The sequence below is a fragment of the Schistocerca americana genome, chromosome 2 (assembly GCF_021461395.2).
Source record: "Schistocerca americana isolate TAMUIC-IGC-003095 chromosome 2, iqSchAmer2.1, whole genome shotgun sequence".
In the NCBI taxonomy this organism is placed as follows: domain Eukaryota; kingdom Metazoa; phylum Arthropoda; class Insecta; order Orthoptera; family Acrididae; genus Schistocerca; species Schistocerca americana.
In genome coordinates this window covers 131,812,410-131,826,417 of record NC_060120.1, presented here as the reverse complement: position 1 = coordinate 131,826,417, position 14,008 = coordinate 131,812,410, and the positions used below count along the sequence as shown (strand labels likewise).

At 41.8% G+C, this 14,008-nt stretch overlaps 1 protein-coding gene across 8 annotated transcripts in view; it reads left to right on the top strand.

Annotated features, from left to right (window-relative positions):
- Positions 1-14,008, top strand: part of LOC124596644 (choline-phosphate cytidylyltransferase A-like) — a 133,343-nt gene that overhangs the window by 34,504 nt on the left and 84,831 nt on the right. For all 8 annotated transcript variants that reach the window (XM_047135872.1, XM_047135874.1, XM_047135873.1 and 5 more), the window contains one exon: positions 4,328-4,444. In XM_047135872.1, coding sequence (XP_046991828.1) covers positions 4,328-4,444 — 117 coding nt within the window. The remainder of the gene's footprint in view (positions 1-4,327; positions 4,445-14,008) is intronic.

Below are 14,008 nucleotides of genomic sequence, written 5' to 3'. Positions count from 1 at the left end.
GGTGTTCTTATTTCAATTTCCAGGAGTGTATATTGAACACTGTCTTTTTAGCCATCGCCATTTCTTAAGTGGTGATCCCCCACCAATATGTGCTCAATGTCCTCAACTGTTAATGGTTCGCCATTTCCTGATGGAATGCTCTTTTTTTTAACCACATACATTCTAATTTATGTTTGCTGTCTGAGTTATAAGCCATTTTAGTAAATAACACACAGGCTGTGGACCGCATTTTACTTATTATCAATCGTAGCAATATGACGAAGGACATTTAATCTTTAGTTCAGGATCTTCGTTGTCTCTATGCAGTATTTTATGGACCTTTCTCCAAGTCCATGTTTTTAGCTGTCTTTCCTTCCGTCGATTGGGCTTAATCTGTAATCATTTCTAACTCCTTTCTTATCTCCGTGTACTGTGGTTCTGACATGGGTGTGTATGACCCTAGTTGTTTTTGCACCCTAAAGTAAAACAAAATAAAAAAAAGACATAGGACAGGAGGCCAGTCTCTGTCATTGCTTGATGGTAGAAAGTTAATGTATACCCACAGATTTTGCAATTGGTCATGAAGTTGTGCTTTCCCTAATATAGTATGTAGTAACAGCAGTGTGTGCTGTGATGAAAATGACTGACATTAAGACATTTATCTTTGAATAACACATTTCAAATTGAGCACCAGTTTCGAATTTTGGGCATTTTCTTTCCTTCCTTACAAATTTATTTTTTAGCTATATCATCCCAGCCTTCTTCATTGAATTACACTGTTTTCTATTTTCTTCTGTTTGCATTTATTTCATTATCTACCTGGGGAGTAATCTACGGGCATGAAAGCTCAGGATGAGGAATTAACATTTGCACATAGTATACTTTTTGTATAGTCTTAATATCTTTTAAATGAATATATTAGATAACAAAACTTAACCCTTACTTTCATGTTTAAAGATTGTAATACACTTTTTAAAATGTATAATTTGTTCAAACAATGGAAAGTTCAGGTTTGAATATTAACAATATTATGAATTGGATAGATTACTACTCACCATAACAGTGACACTTCGAGTGGCAGACAACCATAATGAAAAGACTGTTACTTGTTGAGCTTTTGGCCAAAGCCTTCTTCAGAAAGGAAAACACACACATTCACACAAGCAAGCACTCCTTGCACATATATGAACCCTGTCTCCAACCAGAATGGAACTAAGCTGTTTTGAACAGAAGCAGTAATCTGAACTGGGGTGGGGAAGGGGGAAGAACAGCACAGTACGGATGAGGGGAAAGAGTTGGTGCAGCCTGGAGGAGTGTGCAAGGACTGTATGATGACAGGGCAACCCTACTAGGCACAGTATCAAGAAGGTATGGGGTGGGAGGAGGAGGAACAGGTAGTGGAACAGCAGATGGGTGGAAAAGGTGAAAAGACTGCTGGGTGCCGTAGCAGAGAGCGGCTTGCAGTGAGGATGAGGTGACGTGAATTGGGATGAGATGATAGGACAGAGTGGGCAAAAACCATTGTTTTGAGGGTGTGGGGACAGCAGGTTACTATATGTTGAGCCCAGGAAGATTTCAGGAGCAGTGAATGTTTTGTAAGGATAGCTCCCATCTGCACAGTTCAGAAATGCTGGTGATGGGAAGGAGGATCCATATGGCCTGGGTTGTGAAGCAGCCATTGAAATCAAGCACATTATGTTCAGTTGCATGTTGTGCCACTGGGTGGTCCACTTTGCTGCTGTTGGCTACAGATTAACGGTGAGCAGTCGTCCTGGTGGACAGCTGGTTGGTAGTCACACCGATATGAAAAGCTATTCAGTGATTTCAACAGAATTGTTGAATGACAAGGCTGCTTTCACAGGTTTTATGGCCCCTTGCAGACTAGGCTTGCAGACTAGGATAAACCTGAATAGGAAGTGCTGGGTGGATGGATTGGGCAGGTCTTGCGCCTGTGTCTTCCACAGGGATATCATTTCTGTGTCAAGGGTTTGGGATTGGGAGTAGCATAGGGGTGAACCAGGATGTTGTGGAGGTTGTGTTGCCAATAGAACAACACTTTAGTTTGGGGGGACTTGGGGATGCTGTCATCCCCCCACACTGAAAAATCACTCCCACACAGTCTGGCCACCTAGGAACTGTCTCTCTGCAGTGACAAAAACTCTCTTTCCCAGTACGCCAGAGGCCTCACAAAGGCCTTCACAGACAGGCTCTATCCTCCCAGCCTAGTCCCCAAAGAGGTTTCCTGTAACACACCTAATCCTCCTGGCACCCCCAAGGACCAGCTGCAAATGAGCGCCCCCTTTGTCACTCAATCCCACCCTGGACTGGAACAACTGAACCCCATTGTTGATCTGGGCTTTGATTATATATCATCATGTCCCTGAAATGAGGGACGTCCTACCCAAGCTCCTTCCCCCCTCACCCACCTAAAGTGGTGTTCCATTGACCACCCAACCTCCACAGCATCCTGGTTCATCCCCCTAGGCCACTCCCAATTCAAAAGCCTAGCCACAGGCGTCATAATCTCTGTGAAAGACACAGATGCAAGACTTTCCCAATCCACACACCCAGTACTTTCTTTCTGTTCCAGTTTTGTCACACGCTTATCCTACTGCTTCAGAGGCCAGGCCAGCTGTGCTGCCATCATTGCACAGCTTTTTGATTGGTACGACTACAAGCAGTCCACTAGGATGCTTAGCCTCCACCAAACTGTTGCTAAGAATAAAGTTGATCACATCATAGTACAACATGCAGTTGAGCAAAACAAGCTCAATTTCAGTGGCTGCTTCACAACCTTGGTCATAAGATTCCCTCCACCACCAGCTTCTCGAAACTATGCAGATGGGAGTTACCTGTAAAACACATCCTCTGCTCCAGAAATTACCCCTATCTGAACCTATGGTAATCTACTATCCCCACTCCCTCTAGCCAACAGTTTCTTCTTCCTCCCTCCTGTCACCTTCTCCCAGTTCACTTCCCCTCACCCTCAATGTCTGCTGCTCTCTGCCAAGGCACCCACTGCTCTTTTCCTCTTCTCTGCTCCTCTCCTTTTCTACCGTGCCCCCCCCCCCCCCTCCCCCCACATCCCCAACAGCCTCCCAAAGCTGCACCTGGCAGCCTTGTCCTGTCATCACATAGTCTCTGCACACACTGCCGGTTTGTGCTGACATCTCCCCCCCCCCCCCCCTTCTCCCTCCCCATCCCAGTCCTTATCGCTGCTTCTGTTTAGTGCGACAGTTGCACTCTGGTTGGAGCAGCCATAGATAGTGGTCATGTGTGCATGAGCTGTGCTTGCTTGTGTGAATGTGTGTGTGTTTTACTTTCTGAAGAAGGTTTCAGCTGAAACTCAGTGCCTGACAATCTTTTCATTGTGCCTGTCTGCTCCCCAATGTGTCCTCTTTATGATGTGTAGCAATCTATCCTAATCAATTTTTGATAATGTGTTGTAACTGATAAATGTACTCACCAAGCGGTGGCAGGAGAAAACTTTTGTGAAGGTTAAAGAAATGTGCAAACTTTCGGACCTGTGGTTGCTTCTCCTGCCAGAAGGCTTGAAGGGGAAGAAAGAGGGGTGAAGAAAAGGACTGGAAAGATTGAGGAAGTGAAGAGAGTTCATAAAAGTTGCCCAGAACCCTGGGTCAGGGGAGAATTATTGGAGGGTTTGATAAAGTGCAAAGTGCTTCTCCATTTTCTCAACCTCTCCAGTCCTTTTCCTTCACCTCTCTTTCTTCCCCACCAGCCGTTACGCCATAAGGAGCCAGTATCCAAAAGTTTGCAGATTTGTTTATCCTTCATATAAGTTTTCTCCTGCTGTCCCTTGATGAACAGGTTTTTTATCGATCCAATTACATCAAATGTATCCTAATCATAATTTGTTCCAAATAACTTTTTTCTGCAAGCACTGCTACATGGCTCTTTAATGATTCAGAGAAGATGTCTTAAAATTGCAAAAAGCTGTTATATTAACAGTTTTTATCATAAATCATAATCAAGTTGACAGATATTATCCTCATAACATTGAATGAGAGTCCATTGATGTGAAAATTACAGATAGAGCACAGGACTCCACTATATCAGGCATCATGATTTTAAATTCTACTTCACTGAACTTCTATGTTCTGCCTGTACGTTTGATGTCACAGGACATCCCCGTCCATGTTATGTTACTGATATTTGTTAACTTCGTGAGTATTCAAAATGAAAATTAGTTGAAAATAATGTAATGAGTCATTTAAAGACTTTGGTGGTTTTAAGATATCTTTTCTGAGATATAATTTGTTAATGTAATATTGAATCATTCTTTTTTTCTTAATTGTCAACAGTACTAACATTTGTATTTTTCTCACAGTTGGTCGACCAATAAGGGTGTATGCTGATGGAATATATGATCTGTTTCACCAAGGGCATGCCCGTCAGTTGCTGCAGGCAAAAAACTTATTTCCAAACGTTTACCTTATTGTAGGAGGTTTGTATGCCAAAAATTGTTAAAAATTATTATATTTGTTGATCAGCAAGTGCCCTCCCCCTCTCCCCTCTTGCTCCCCCCTGCTCCCCCTCCCCCCCCCCTGCTCCCCCTCCCCCCCCCTGCTCCCCCTCTCCCCCTCACTCAAATGGGGTAGTCACTTGACCCAAGTATATGAATTAGCAGATCCAGTTAATTGATGAGTAAATCCATTCTTCTGACTAGTGTGTTCCATCCTTCTATCTACAGTGGTAACATACGAAGTGATAAGAAATCCGAGGAAGCAGATATTTGTTGAGAGACAGCTGATGGACATTGACACTACATGCTAATATACTTTGCGTGTGATGCAGAGATTCAGGAATTATTCTTACAACCGAGATTTATCTGAGAATGTTATTACGTTTGCGCTTGAAAAGTAATTTTTTTTTTTTTGCGCTCTTCAGTCTGAAGACTGGTTTGATGCAGCTCTCCATGCTACTCTGTCCTGTGCAGGCCTCTTCATTACGGAATTAAAACTGCAACTTGCACCCATTTTAACTGCCTTACTGCATTCATTCCTTGGTCTCCATCTACAATTCTACCTCTACGCTTCACTCAGATACCAAACTGGCAGTTCCTTCATGCCCCATGATGAATCATGTCTGTTTATCAGTTCTTTTAATTAAGTTATGCCACAATTTTTTTTCATCAGTTCTGTTCAGTGCCTCCTCATTAGTTATATGATCTACCCTTGTAATCATCAACATCCTTCTGTAGCACCACATTTCTATTCTTGTCTGAATTTTTTATCATCCACATTTTATTTCCATACAATGCTGTACTCCAGACAAATAACTTCAGAAAAGACAACTAAACTTATATTAAATGTTAACAAATTCCTCATTTTCTTAATTTTTTTCCCTACAGCTTGTGTACATGTTATATATTCTCTACTTTGGTCATCATCAGTTATTTTACTGCCCAAACAGCAAAACTCGTCTACTACTATTAGTGTCTAATTTCCTAATCTAATTCTCTCAGCATTGCGTGATTTTAATTCAACTACATTCAGGTACCTTTGTTTTACTTTTGTTGATGTTCATCTTGTAAATTCTTTTAAAGACACTGTCCATTGTGTTCAGTCGCTCATCCAAGTACTTTGCAACCTCCAACAGAATAACAATGTCATTGGCAAATCTCGTAGTCTTTATTTCTTCTATCTGATATTTTAATTCCCTGTACAAATTTCTCCTTGGTTGCCCTTACTTAATGTACAGATTAAATAACATTGGAGTATTACAGTACATTGGAGATAATCCGCAACCCTGCTCAAACCCTTCTCAATCACTTCTTCCCTTTTATATCTTTCTATTCTTATAATTGCATTCTGATTTCTGTGCAAGTTGTGAATAAATATTTGCCAACTTTTGCACCCTGTGTTTTATTCCTGTTTCCTCCAGAATTTTGAAGAGGAGAACCTGGTCAGCATTGTCAAAAGCTTTCTCTATATCTACAAATGCAGTAAACACATATTTGCCTTTCTTGAACCTATCTTCTAAGACAACTCATAGGGGCAGCATTGACTTGTGTGTCCCAACATTTTTCTGGAACCCAAGCTGATCTTTTATGAGGTTGGCCTCTACCAGTTTATTCATTCTTCCGTAAATAATTCGTGTCAGTATTTTGCAAGCATGAGGTATTAAACTGATAGTTTGGGAATATTCACACCTGCCGACACGTGCTTTCTTAGGAATTAGAAGTATTACATTCTGCTTGACGTCTGAGTGTATTTCACCAGTCTCATATACTCTGCTCTCAAGTAGGAACAGCTTTCTCATAGCTGGCTCTCCCAGGCATCTCAGTAATTCTGAGGGAATATCATTAACCCCAGTGATCCTTTTTGGCGTACTACTTTCAGCACTCTGTCGAATTCTTCTGTCAGTATAATATCTTCTGTCTCACCTTTGTTTACTTCCTCTTCCCTTTCTATAACATTACCTCCCAGTTTGTCTCCCGTGTGTACCCCTTCTGTACTGGCTGTTTCAGAACTGTTGTGACAAACTTCTGGGGGAGGTGAGGCACACCATAAAGATTGAGAATAGCATAGTAACATGTGGCCACAAATGTGAATACAGCTCTAATGTTACAACAGATGATTAAAACTTGTACCATCAGATTGCAACACACTCCCAACACCAGCAGAGCATTGACTGCCAGACATGCTCGAACTTGCTTGGAGTTTCTTTGATTGTAGCACCTGCACAGACGATTCTTGCAGTGATATCCATTTCAGACTCCAAAGGATCATGATACATGAGATTTGATGGCTGCCCACAGAAAGAAATCAAGGCTCAAGAATATCTGCTGAGTGGGGGGGGGGGGGGGGGGGGGGGGGGGGGGCGGGCAAGGGGAATGGTCCATGGTCCACCACACCCATTCCATTGATGTGGGAATGACCTGTTCAAAAGCCCGTGAACAGCCAGTCCAAAATGATCGAAAACTGTATCATGTTGGAACTACATGCTGTGCCTCACATTTGCTGAAACATCTTCAAGCCAAGAAGAATCTGTTCCCGAAAAGTCTGATAATTCGAGACTGTCCAGTGGAATGGTAAAAGGTCAGCAGTCACCAACCAAACTCGCCCACACATTAATTGTGAAATGATGATGTGTCGTGGTGTGGTACTGCACACCATGGGGTTTTCTGATACCCATAAATGCTTGTTGCGCTGATTGAATACGCCATCCCTAGTGAATGTAGCCTCATCAGTGAGCAACACACAGCCTGGGAAATGCACATCTTGGTCACTTTGTATCAGAAAGCACTGTGCAAAGTGTACATGTACAGGATGGTTATTGGGGAGCAATAGCTACACTCTTTGGAGATGAAAGGCATGTAATGACAAGGCATCTAAAAACACTCAACACTGATACAAGAAATTCTTAAGTCCGAGGCAATGGTATGTATACTTGCACTTGGATTAATCTCCACGGCACCAAACACACTTTCTTCCCTAACGACAGAATGCACCAATTGTGGGCTGTCCTCACTAGCACTGCCACTTGTTAATTACCTTTACCCACACAAATTTCAATGCAGACGTTCAGACAAACTGTGGTGTGGTGTATATCTATCTAGAAAGCATTCTCAGTAAATGTATCCAGCAGTTCGTCGATTGCAATTGGCTATTCCATACATTAAGTTCATCTCTACTGGCTCACCGTTTGTATATTTTTCCATGCTCCTCGTATGCTTGCTAGCATTCGAATGAAGAAATCCTCATGTTTCCTTCCAGTTCTTTCGTGTACATCACCACTTAGCGGCACCCCCTCCAGTACTATCACATACATCATCACTTAATGGCATACAACAGTGTTTGCAACCAAGGTTGGTTTTGCAATTCTCTATCCTTATGGTTGTCCCACCTCCCATAGAAGTTTTTCAGTTTCCCCTTCATTGCTTAGTATTGGCTTGCCATGTGAACTCTTGACAGAGATACAGCTGCTTCTATCTTCTTCAGAGGTCACTTTAATTACTCTGTAGGCAGCCTCATCTTTCCCCTCGTTATGCATGATTATACGTCCATGCATTTCTTATCTAGCCATTCCTGCTTTGCCATTTTTCACTTTCGGTCAGTCTTATTTTTTAGTTATCCGTTTTCACTTCTTCCCGCTTGATTTGCTGCATTTTTATATTTTCTCCTTTCATAAATTAGGTCTTGTATCCTGTGCATTATACATGTGTTTCTGTTAGACTATGTGTTTATACTGATTTTATCATCTGCTGCCTTCACTATTTCATCTCTCAAGGCTACCTCTTTTTGTCAGTCATGCCAAAATCGCCCTTCGTCATTCTATTTATTTCGACTAACCTGTGCTGCATTTCCTTACTTTCCTACTTTTCTGCAAGTTTTCAGCTTTAATGTGTACTACATCCCCAATAAATTATGGACAGAGTCCACTCTGCCCCTGGAAATATTCTGCAGTTAAAAATCTGGTTTTGAAATATCTGTCCTACCATGATGAAATGCATTTGACACCTTCCTGTGTTTCCAGTTCTTGTCCACATATAGGACCTTCATTGTGGTTTTTAAACCACGCGGTAGTGACGAAGTATGATCTGTCCAAATTATACCAGACAGCTTCCTCTTTCGTTCCTTCCCGCCAGTCCTTGTTCACCAACTATTTTTGCCTTGTTTCCTTTTCGTACTATCAAATTCCAGTCCCTCATCACTATTAAATTTTCATCTCCTGTAACTATCTGAATAATTTCGTCTCTTCTTCATCTTCAGAGCTAGATGGCATATAAACTTGTACTAGTGTATTCAGTGTTGGCTTCATGGCTATCTTGGCCATGATAATGTGTCCACATGCTGTTTGTAGTAGCTCACTCACATTTTTATTTTCTTATTCGTTATTACGTCTACTCTTACGTTACCCCTACTTGATTTTGTATTTATAGTCCTTCATTCACTTGGCTGGACACACTGTTTCTCCTGCCACCAAATTTCACTGTTGTTAGTTATTTTATGAGGCTACAGTAAGCATTAATCAAATTCAAAAAAGATGTCAATATCTTCAGCTTATCAAACATAGTCTAATGCAAAATATATGTCTCATGCTTTGTCGGATTTAAGGAGGCAACACTATCCTGAAACCACAAAAGCTAGTGGTTTGAATTCCCTATTCAATTGGAGCTACTCGGTGGCTCCACTTCAGATGGCCTTTAAGCCTCAGAAAAACTGTTCCGTGACTAGCGAGAGATAGAGAGTAAAAGAATTCTGAAATCAAATAGTTTATAGAATATCAACATAATCACAGTTGTTAGTTTTCCTTGTCTGGAGGGTGCTGATTCCACATTTGTTATTCAGTTGAGGCACTGAGAACCATCTTTCTTCTTCTTTTCCTTCAGTGTTTGTCCCGCGTGCCTGCGGGGTCTGCTACATGGGTCCGTTGTCTTCATTTCACTCTATCACAGGCTGCATCTGGGTGGATTTTCGTGCATTTGAGGTCTATATGAATTGTATCAGCCCAACGTTGGTTAGGTCATCCTTTGGGTCTTCTGCCGACGACTTCAAGTGTGTAACCCGCCTTGTCAATTGAGTCATCACTGGCCTGTAAAACATGCCCAAACGATTGAAGACAACACTCATGCATCTTGTCTTGGATCGGTGCAACACCAAACTGTTTCCTAATGCTGTCATTGGAAACATGATCTAACTTAGTGAGGCCGACTGTCCACCTTAGCATCTTCGTTTCCATTACACTTAGGTGGTGTTCTGTCTCAACACCACAGTCGGCCAGCACTGTACAAGGTGACTGGTCAGATGACAGTGTGATAGACTTTTGATTTTAAGTTATCTTTCATCCTGCGGTTGTAAGTGATCCGGTTGTTGTTTGCCACTTCATCCGGGCTGTGTGAGTTCTGGTGTTGACCTCTTCGATGAGTCGGCTGTCAACAGTGATTGTGGAATCAAGGTACTTAAACTTACTCACATGAGTCAGATCTTCACACCATTAATCGTGATGGTTCCCATTTCATGTCTGTCTGATGTCATGTACTCGGTTTTCTTCAAATTAAGGTGCAAACCGTGTTGCACGAACCTTTCACTCCATTTTTGAGTTTGGCTCTGCAGATCGAGCTTGTTTTCTGCTAGCAGCATCACATCTTCAGCATTAAGTAGGGTCCTTGATAATGGCCGGTGCAGGTCAGCTGTCACGGTGTCCATTACGAGAATGAACAGAAGTGGTGATAATTCAGAACCTTGATGGACGCTGACTTTGATGGGAAAGTCCTTAGATAGTCCTGAGGTTGTACGGACATAACTTCTTGGCTGTGCATAAAGTAACTGCACCCAGTTAATAAGCTGCTCTGACACATCATACTGTTGATGCTGTGAGGCACCCAGTCAAAGACCTAGCCGAGATCCAGTAATGCTAGATGCTGGCTTTCTCATGCTGTTTCTCGACTAAGAGTCTTGCAGCATGAATCACATCAGTTGCGCTGCATTTCGTCACAAATCCAACTTGGTTTCTGGAAATCTGTGTGATCTCATCGATTCTTTGGTCCAGAACACGCTCAAAGATTTTCACGGCGTGGCAGAGAAGTCGAATTGGACAGTAGTTGGTGCATGCAGCAGGATTTCCCTTCTTCTTAAAGATAGGCACAGTGGTGCTCTGTTGCGTATCTGTTGCCTCTGCTGGAAGATCATCTGGGCTGATGGCTTACCCAGGCTTCATTTTCCTCAAAGCAGTCTTGACCTCTTTGACTGCAGTTTCTCTTGCGGGCCCTTCAACAGCATGGCCAGTGGGTATTGGTGGATAGGGGAACTCTTCTGTGAAATAGCTGTGCCATCATTCTCTGGCCTTCTTCCAGTCAACTAGCAGATTACAGAACCCATCATTGACTCCGTAAACTGATGAACATCTTCCGAATTGCGATGTCTTGCTTCAGCGAGTCGATATATGTCCTGCTCTCCTTCATGTGTTTCGAGTTTTGCGTCTACGTCAGCATAACGTGAGGATTTGGTTGCTGCTATAGCCTGTTTTGCATCTCTACAGGCTGTTCTGTATACATTCCATCGCTCCGGTGTTTTATTGGCAAGTAACTCATGATACAATCGTTTCTATGCGTGTACCATGTCTTTGATGGTGTCATTCCAGAGCCACATATCTCTATTGATCCTCCATCGTCCTGGTTTTGTTGCATGTGCAGCTTCATGAGCAGACCCTTTCAGTTTCTCCCAGCTTTCTTCAACTGTGGTAACTGGTGCCAAAGATAACTAGTGGCAAAGTAATTCAGGCTGTGATGTTGGCTTCCTTATCCTTGAATTTTCACCATTTGATTCTTGCAGGTCCTGTGCGATCTACGTGCTTGTTTGTTGGCAACTTGTTTCGTAGCTTCCAGATCAATGGACGCTGTTGTGTCACAACTGTTTCATAGGGAATGACCTTTGCATCAAGCACATCTTTGAGATCACGGTGTCTCAAGAGGATGTAGTCAATCTGCATGGCATTAGTGCTGCTGTAATGCGTGATTAGATGTGAGTCACACTATTTGAACCATGTGTTTGCAGTTGCCAGGTTATGAGCTTCTGAGAAATCGAGGATACACTGACTGTCATCATTATTTTATCCAAATCCATGCCCACTGTGAGCAGTATGTTCTTCCTCTCTGCACCCTATGTGCCCATTCAGATCACCAGTGATGATGATCTGGGGCACTTCAGCAGTCTTTGCATTAAGCATCCTCCAAAAGGCATCCTTGATGGAAGTTGCTTGGCCAGTTTCTGGAGTGTAGGCACTGAAAAAGTGGATTTTTCTGCCATCTGTGATGTACACAATCTTCATCAGGTGATCATCATATCTTTGCGTTTCAGAGATATTACTGTTAAACTTGAATGATGCTATAATGCCATCGCCACTAGCTGTTCTGAGTGTGCCCATGTACATCAGCTTGTAACCACGTCCAATGTCGTACGATTTGTTTCCACTCCACCATGTTTCTTGAACTGCACAGATGTCTATGCGTCTAGCTTTAGGTAGTTCATTGTACCGTCCAGTCATGGTGCCGACATTGAGTGATGCAAGACGGGATGTGAGGGCTAGCTCGTTTAGTCATCGCCATCCATGATAGGGTAACCCTTGCATATTTCTCACGCTGACTTGGCCATACCAACGCGCGTCGCCTACGGGGAACACCCTAGCCTTTGTACCATGACCAGAAGACAACATTTCCATAAACACGTGACAGGCGCTGAGAACCATAAGGGCCTAAAACACATCATAATCATAGCATTTATTCATGCTTTTGACATCAGTTGATCTTATGGTGAGTCAGATTTATCTGTGCTTTAGGCTCACATTGTATGTATGAACATTCATGAAAAGCTGTCTCATTGGTTTCTGTGATATCCACTTAAATGTGGGCTCAGTGACAGTGTGCTTTCTAGGCCTTTATGGTTCTCAACACCTCAGTTAATGAAAAGCCACTCCAGTTGCTTACTTAGAACTTTATTAAGTTTACACGGCCGTGTTTGGCCTTTGTGTTAGGTATTTATCAAGTATATCTGAAAGTGCCATATTTTAATACCCAATTTGCTGAGGGTATAAGTATTTTATGTAATAGGAGATATGAGATAGTGGTTATATATGTACAGTGAAAGTGCAGAAAAAGTATATAACTTATGTTATGCTGTAGAGAAGTAGCATTAAATGATGGAAACAGTGAAAGTCAAGTGGATTTAAAAAAGTTCTGCACACAATGATGTCATGAGAAAATAAGTATAAAAACTGTACAATCCATTGCATTGAAACAGTTAATATGCTATAGCTTAAGAAGAATTATATTCTGACATATTTAAAAATTACAGTTGTATGTTTTTCAAATAAAATGCTGGAAGAAATTATTTGGTTTTAATAAAAGTATAAAACAAATGCAAGTCGAACCTAAGGGTATGTCCTCTAGCAAGTGAAATTTAAATCACCAGGAACTGTTGACAGCTCTAATGTAGCTGGGATGCATTGTTGATTGCTTACAAAAGTATTTTTATCTAGTTATTTGTAAACATACTTTGCAATTGTAATTTTGAAACACATCAGTATCTCATCTTAAGCTACAGCGTGTTAACAGTTTTGAGGGATTGGATTGTATAGTTTTTATAGTTGTGACAAACCCATTCCTCTTGTGACGTAACTAGGCTCGAAACTTTCTTAAAGTCTCTCGCTTTTACTGTTTTTGTCATTTGAAGGTGCTTCTCTACAGGATAATGTATGTTATGTGGGTGGTTATAATTAAACTTTCACTTCTTGAGTCAGTGTACACGGAAAAATATTTACGGATGGGTACACAACTTTATAGGAATAATGTTCAGACTGCGCACTGCAGGATTTGTGTTGCTAGAAGCGTTAGTGTGATGATTTGCCATTTGGCAGCAGTAATGGTGTGGCGATGTATGGAGGAACTCGCACCTCTAAAATCAAGGATTTGCAGTGTTGAACGGCACACATTACTGTTATCTTTGCCAACATGTGATTCCTGCTCTATGAGAGAGAGGTTCTTTGGACTCAACTGTTAATGATGCACGAGGGAATGCCATCTTACATTGCTCATGAGGTCACTTGGTTACTCTGTAACACATTTTGAAAAAATCAAATCATTGACAGATCGTTCCAAACTGCATAGCTACCAAGGTCACCATATTTGAACCCATGTGATTTCTGGCTGTAGGTTTACGTAAAGGACAGGGTTTATCACTGGGACAGTAACACACATTGGAGGTTGAAGATGAGCAAAGTGATGGAGGTAACCATCATCCCACCTGAGATGTTTTGGGCAGCAGTAGAGCTATCTCTAAGACGGTTCAGAGTTTTCGATGTATGCAGGTGGTTGTCATGTTGAGCAATGTTTGTGACCTGTACTGTAAACAAGGCATGTCATTAACAAATGTTTCCCTCTCTTGTGGAAATTACAATGTGTTTCTTTCAATGTTTTGTTCATTATTTCTCATCCGCATGTCCTTACAAATCATTCCACAAAGTTTCATTGTTCTACGATCACTCGCTTTTTCTTGGGAGCCCCTGTCAA